General features: G+C 41.2%; 2 protein-coding genes across 2 annotated transcripts in view; both read left to right on the plus strand.

Moving 5' to 3' along the window:
* Positions 1–1348: 1348 nt before the first annotated feature.
* On the plus strand, positions 1349–5567 carry Pmar_PMAR015415 (hypothetical protein; the record flags this gene model as incomplete). The annotated part of the gene is made up of 15 exons (XM_002787074.1): positions 1349–1533; positions 1584–1749; positions 1796–1906; positions 2483–2617; positions 2662–2808; positions 2858–2982; positions 3025–3151; positions 3197–3298; positions 3344–3433; positions 3864–3957; positions 4265–4398; positions 4444–4647; positions 4706–4850; positions 5259–5376; positions 5423–5567. 15 exons carry the CDS (start codon positions 1349–1351, stop codon positions 5565–5567), a joined length of 2028 nt encoding a protein of 675 aa, XP_002787120.1.
* Positions 5568–5802: 235 nt separating this feature from the next.
* Positions 5803–6677, plus strand: part of Pmar_PMAR015416 (conserved hypothetical protein) — a gene marked incomplete at its 3' end in the record, with an annotated part of 1651 nt that continues 776 nt past the window's right edge. The window contains exons 1-5 of the mRNA XM_002787075.1: positions 5803–5907; positions 5952–6036; positions 6178–6312; positions 6359–6471; positions 6514–6609. Of these exons, the coding sequence (XP_002787121.1) occupies positions 5812–5907; positions 5952–6036; positions 6178–6312; positions 6359–6471; positions 6514–6609 (525 nt within the window). The 5' untranslated portion in view covers positions 5803–5811. The remainder of the gene's footprint in view (positions 5908–5951; positions 6037–6177; positions 6313–6358; positions 6472–6513; positions 6610–6677) is intronic.

Consider the following 6677-nt stretch of genomic DNA (forward strand, 5'->3'; position numbering starts at 1 on the left):
GTGAGCAGCCGTAACGGTCCGTAACGTAATTGTGCCCATCTATAGAAAAGATGGTAGAGACGATAAGAGAAATGATGGAAAGGAAACAGATGTGTTTATATCTAAGGGCTGATGATACCACACGATGTAATCTCGACATAATCCATGACTATGCCACATGAATACTGAACGGTGGAAGATTCTGCTCGTAAGATGGCCTTAACGAAGGCGGTAGTGGGTAGATCAGCTTAGTCAGTTTGTCGTTTCGCGCCCTAGGAGCGTTGGGAGAACAGTTCCCCCAACGCTCTTAAGGCCTACTACACCTTTTAAACATCTAGTTCGTTTTTCGGAACCATCAATTTCGTCGGGACGCGCGAAGTTGAAGGTACGTTTCATATTCATAATTAGAACTTTCAACTTAGTCATAGAACATTCAAGTTCGTCCGAAGTCGATAGGAAGTTCAAATTCGTGTTAATAGAACTTTTAATTTCGCCTTTCGAACCTTCGAGTTCGTCATAGAAGTTCCAATTCCGTCAAGTACACCTTCAGACCTTCAACTTCGTCCCTTTAGGAAAATCGACTTCGTTGTGCGGAACTTCAATTTCGTGTCACCGGGGCAATTGTGCCAGTTCAACCGTTGAACCGCGTCTCAATTACAAAATTACCATGATGATCACAGGATTTGATTCAAATCATTTGAACCTTGGACAGTCGGTTACTAACTCTAACTCCTACCGACTAGACCAACCGGTCGATTATAACACATATGACGTAAGGGGATCTCGGCTTGAATTTTGTTGGCGCGCGCTCGTGGCGCGCGGTAGTTCCTTCACTGCCATCAGGGTTCGTGGGGAATTTTTTCTGGTTCACCATTTCCAGGATTCACTGTTTTCATGGACAACCTCCCGACGAAATTGATGGTTCCAAAAACGAACTATATGCTTAAAAGATGTAGTTCATTCCGCAAGTACTCTTAAAAACGGCTCTCATTTCTGTCAGGAACGAAAATATATTTCACGACTACTGCATAGCGCGAGTATCGCGTTTTCCACAGAGTATTACGCCACGTTAAACGGGTGGTGAAACTCTGATATAAAGTAGTTCGAATTCCGACAAAATCATTTCTGTGTTGTGAAATTCAAGACTAAGGGTTGTTCAATTCAGTGAACTATTGCGGGTTTTTCCGAAGTCTCACAATGATGAGAAAATACGCACATGTTTTGGTGACAATCTGGAAAATTTCATGTGGGTTCCTCTACACCCCTACTCTACATCGTGTGTTAACTTCTTGCTCAGGAGAACCATTGTGTATTGCCCAGTTTCGTATGCCTGTTGGAATGATCAGTTATTAGTTTCCCCCCAGTCACGATGCTCATTGTGACCTTATTTATCGTCTATTTCATCTCATCCTTGGTGATAGCATCAGCACAGTGGCAGCAATGCGTGGATCCTGTCGTGGGTTTCGACAAGGCCAAGAATGTTGAATATTTTCCCAGCAACATACCGTATTTTTCCGACTACTCCAAAACCATCACGAATTTCCAGTCTCACAAGTGAGTTGGTTTTTTTTCTGTTATTTTTCCCAACTAATATTTTTTTCAAGATACTACGCTACTTTAGAAGTCCTATCAAAGCCGTCAGTGATGGTAAAAGTGTTGCTCGTGCGCTGTGGCACTGAAGACCCGACGGTCAGCAACCCGGACAGTTTTGCCGACTACATCAAAGTGAAAACGCCAGTTAAAGAGATGGGACTCACTGAGACTCTTATGGTGAATCTAAAATTTTTAATACCATAATTGCTACGATTCTTGACAGGTTGGAATACTGGATAAAGGCCTTGGTAAACTGACTACTGTTAGTGCTTACCTCAACAAGGCCGATCTGCTTCTACCTAAAGAACCTCTACTGCAAGCCCGTCTACCTCAGGTGAGGGGAAATTTTTCATTACTCGTTTTGTTTCTTGGTAAATGAATAATAGGGGTACATCTAGTTAGTTAACTCTATCCATATATATTATACTAACATGTTGATACATTATAATCGCTGTTTTATGAATATCACCATTATAGATGTAATTAGTTACCACTATATTTAGTATATGCATATTTGGTATTTTCAAATGATATCAAGTTGTGGCTTTAGGAGTAGGATTACTGCGTCTACCTTCTTTGTAGTTGTGTGAAAGGTTCTTGTTAGTTTTGTAATTTCCAATAAAAATTTACAGCATTATATATTAATATTTGGGAAAAATGTATTTTTGAATAAGAATTTACACAATTTCGTATTATTATTTTGGAAAAAAATGTAATTTTTAATAAAAATTTACAAAATTTTGTATATTTATTTCGGAAAAGTCTAACTTTTAATAAGAATTTACACAATTTTGTATTGCTATTTCGGAAATAATTTTTAATAAGAATTTACGCAATTTTATATTACTATTTGAGAAAATAGTTATTCTCTATTTTGTCATTCAATTCACAACTCTAATATTTTTTTCAGATTAAAACTTGGCAATGCACTGCTACCTCAACTGAGGCCGAGTGCAAGAAGGAGCCAGGCTGTTCATTCTCCTCAGGGAAATGCACTGGTGCTTTTGGGGGACCTAATAATGCAACAAAACTCAACGAACTAGATGTAGTAGTGTGTAACATCGGTAATTCCGACATCGCTGTTTACAGTTATCCGCAGTGATGGTATCTGCTGGGTCGGTAGAGTCGTATAAGGCTGTAACAAAGACTCCTATATTACCATTTAGTGATCGCTACGAGGCTAGTCCGCTTGGTCGGCTCACGTGGATCCTATTTATGGGTTTACTAACAGATACCGTAATTTCTCCAACTCTTGTTGTCTTTTGTATCGCCATTTTATGTTCAGTATAGTACTGCTGCATCACATTTCCTGAGCACAAGATCCAGCTATATGCAAGCTTCAGCGCTCGCTGCAAGGGCGTCGTATAAGCCTTCAGTGTGGATGGGCAGTGCATTTCAAGGCAAAGTTTGGTAACTGTTGAAGTTGATGTTATTTTTGAATATTTATTTTAGGTATTTTCCTAAGCCTGATTCCTATGTGGCGCGTATGATGGAGGACGCTCATGTTTACTATATGTTCTCTGAGGAGAATACTAAAGAGCTCAGCAAGAATATTCAAACTATCGCTGCATCCGGCCAGGTTAGTTTTACACTATGTCGTTGATGATATTCATTTTGATATCAGATTAACAACAGTGTCGTTGCTCTGGAAGGCCCTAGTGATACTGCTATATACGCGCAAGGTGCGGAGTACTATATCCCCAGGGCGGGCTTGAATGAAAATAAAGTAAGTGCTATTAGAAGTTGTGAATCAACGTGGTGGTTGCAATAGGTTTCTGAAGTAGTCGCCCTCAACACTGCGGTAGATATTAAGACTTGGCGAGCTATTCGCTGTGGGGGAGGCCTCATAGACTACAATAAGGTGAGCAATGGTTTCTTGTGTGGGAAAATATGCATATGTTTTGGTGAAAATGTGGAAATTTTGAGGAAATTGTATTTACAGTTTATATTATGTGACTTAAGTTTTTATTGATGGAGCTTCATTCGTTTCACGTGGAGTGGCGTAAAAGTCTGTGAGGAACGCGATATTCGCGGTGACATGCAGTAGTCGTGAAATATGTTTTTTTCACTAGTGTTTTTTATATCACTAGGGTGAAACTTCACCATTTTATATTGAAAATTTCATCAAATTTCACGGGTTTTAATATCGCACTTTACATCTATTGATAATAATATATATATTTTTATATACAAGTACTACTAATATGATTTTTTTGAATTTGTGAAATACTTAGGGAGTAAATTCCTGAGCTGAGGAAGGCGAATATATGTAAATTTGATTTTTTTTTCAGGGTGGTTTTCCGAATCCAGTATTTTACGATGGAATTTTGAATCCTGATCTTCTTTTGAAGGATGTGATTTATTTAACTCATCCTGATTTGAGAGGTAGTAGTCCTTGGTCTCAGTCGGTTGGGAAAATATGCATATGGTCGACTACATGTGTAGGTGACATTTGCGGAAATTTTGGGGAAAATTGAGGAAAATTCTGAGGAAAATTGGGGAAATTTTGAGGAAAATTGAGAAAATTCCGAGGAAAATTGGGTAAATTTTGAGGAAAATTGGGGAAATTTTCATTGGTTTCTGTACACTTATACCCGAATTTGCATATAGACCTGTAAAATTAGTGAGGAAATTTGTAGACTCAGCCGAGTATAGCAAACATATTCCAACAGCGGTTTCCGATGATGGTCAGGAGCACTAGACTACGAGACCGTATACTACATGGCGTATGAACAGGACCTGCCCGATCTCACGTGTCCAGTGCCGGCTCGTATTCCGGTGGTACCACCTCGGAATGGGAAGACTACTGTTGTGTCCAACTATAAGGTAATGATATGTTTAACCAACTGTTGTGTATTTTCGTCGTATCAGATTAGTGGTATTAGAAGGCAACTTATTGATATAGGCCTGTACGAGGCCTCGGGGCCTGGGAAGGTGTCACTGTATGAAATGCTCAAATCTAAGTTCGGTTCGGAAGAGCTCAATCTGGGGTTTGTATCTAACATAGAAAGCGGGCGTAGACGTCTTGAGGAGAATGCTGATGATGACGAGCTTGTACTCAAAGTTGTTGCTGTGGTAAGTGGGTGAGAATTTTATGAAAAAAATTATGAAAAAAATGAGAGTATGATTTCAGATGGCCGTCGGAGAGGCTTCGAACGGCATCGGCTATGCTGAAAACGACGCGGCGAATTCTATCACTGAGTGGTTAAAAGGCCAATCGGATGAAGGAGGATCTCCCCGTGCAGTACTCGACGGAGAGCCTCTGGTATATCGCCGAGGTGAGCAGATGTGGGGGCGCTAGTAGAGACGTCGATGCTGGTTTGATGTTTCTAAGTATCATATATTGGAGTTTCACGACCCGTTTTACGTGAAGTGGCGTAAAACTCGGTGAAAAACGCGATATTCGCGCTATGCAGTAGTCGTGAAATATGTTTTTCCGCATCACCAGTGGAGCTCTAGTGTATTGAGGTTATATCTCTGTAATGGTATCAATAGTATATGTTGGAGTTTCACCCTAGTGATATGAATAACACTGGTGAAAAATATATTTCACGACTACTGCATCACGTTTTTCACAGAGTATTACGCCACCTCACGTAAAACGGGTGAAATTCTATCGCTGTTGGTATACCGCTTTTTATTAATATCAAATATTGTGATTAGGATGATGGGTATTATTTTTTAAGGTGCTGAAGCCCAGACTGGGAAAGAAGGGCTTTCCTCGGGTGCAGTGGCTGGTATTACTCTTGCTTCTGTCGCGGTTTTCCTACTTATAATTTTCATCGCATATCTCTTATACAGGAGGTAGTCACTATTCGTGTTTTGATTTGATGCTTATTTGTCGCTAAAGATATCGTAAAAAGGGCGAGGAAGAGGAACGCCTTCGTAGGAGCTCGGAAGAGGGGGACCATGCTGATGTGGAGGATCCTTCTGTTGGTGAGGCTGCGAGCATTGTTGTGGACACTCCTCAAGCCCCATCGGGTCGCCCGACGTAGGGATGCTATGTAAAACATTGTAGTAGATCTTTTTTTATGATTTGATGTTTTGATGTTGATTTTGCTACATCAGTGATCGGCTGAGTATTGCGTTTGTGAGTAGTGCAAGGTTGGGCTAGATGCGGTATGGGAAATTTAATAATCTAATATGAAGGGGGGGGAGCCTCAGTTGAGGTACGTGTTTCGGAAGGGCTGATAGTTTTGAAGTTCGGGAGGATCGGGTTGCTTGTGTGTTAGCATTCTGATGTTGATTCTTTCACATGGCTTCTCAAAAGGAAGTCGCCAAGCATGTGGGAATATCATTTCAACGCGAAGGTTCGTAGCTGTTCGAGGCTCGGGGGTAGTATGCGTATCGCTGTCTTCAACGTGTATGGTCGGTATTAGAATACGGTACCGAAGAGCCAAATGCCTGGCTCGGCGTTCAGGCAACGAGCACCCCTGTTGCGACGATCTGGTGACACCACTGCGAGTAGGTGTCGATGAATGTTACAGCTTATATCGTTATAGCCTTCATAGTAGTTGTCATAGTCGATATAATATTGTCAACATGCGAGACGATAGCCTTCGAAAGTTGAGGTTGTGCGATACGTTCCACGGTGGTTGGTTTCAGGATCATTGGCACCCGATTCGGGCCAGGCTTTGGGAGGGTTAATGAAGGGGTTGAAGGACTTACTGTTGGGCCGGGAGGAGGACGCTGAGTCGAAGGCTGGTCTCACGGGCGCTCTACGGCATTCTGTCAGTGAGGGTAATGGGGTACTCGTAGCGGTGTTGGGTTGAATTGGAATGTATAGCTCGGAAGAGACGAAAGGATCAGGATGAGTTTGAGCAGTATCGGTATATGGTAGAAGAACTGATGAAGCCACAGATGTGGACTTATGGGGCCTTCAAAAACTACCAAGAAAAGGTAAAAATTTTCATGCGATTTTTGAATCCTATAGTGTTGAAGGTACTGGAAGCATCGGGGGCTCACTCTATGAGGGCTAAGTTTTCGGAGGAGTCGGCGGGGATCGAGCATATTAAAAAGGGAATCAAGGTTCTTGCGGTAGTAGTAGTAGTAGTAGTAGTAATAGTAGTAATAGTAGAAATAGTAGTAATAGTAGTAATAGTAGT

The sequence above is a fragment of the Perkinsus marinus genome (genome assembly GCF_000006405.1).
Source record: "Perkinsus marinus ATCC 50983 genomic scaffold scf_1104296930404, whole genome shotgun sequence".
Lineage (NCBI taxonomy): Eukaryota > Perkinsozoa > Perkinsida > Perkinsidae > Perkinsus > Perkinsus marinus.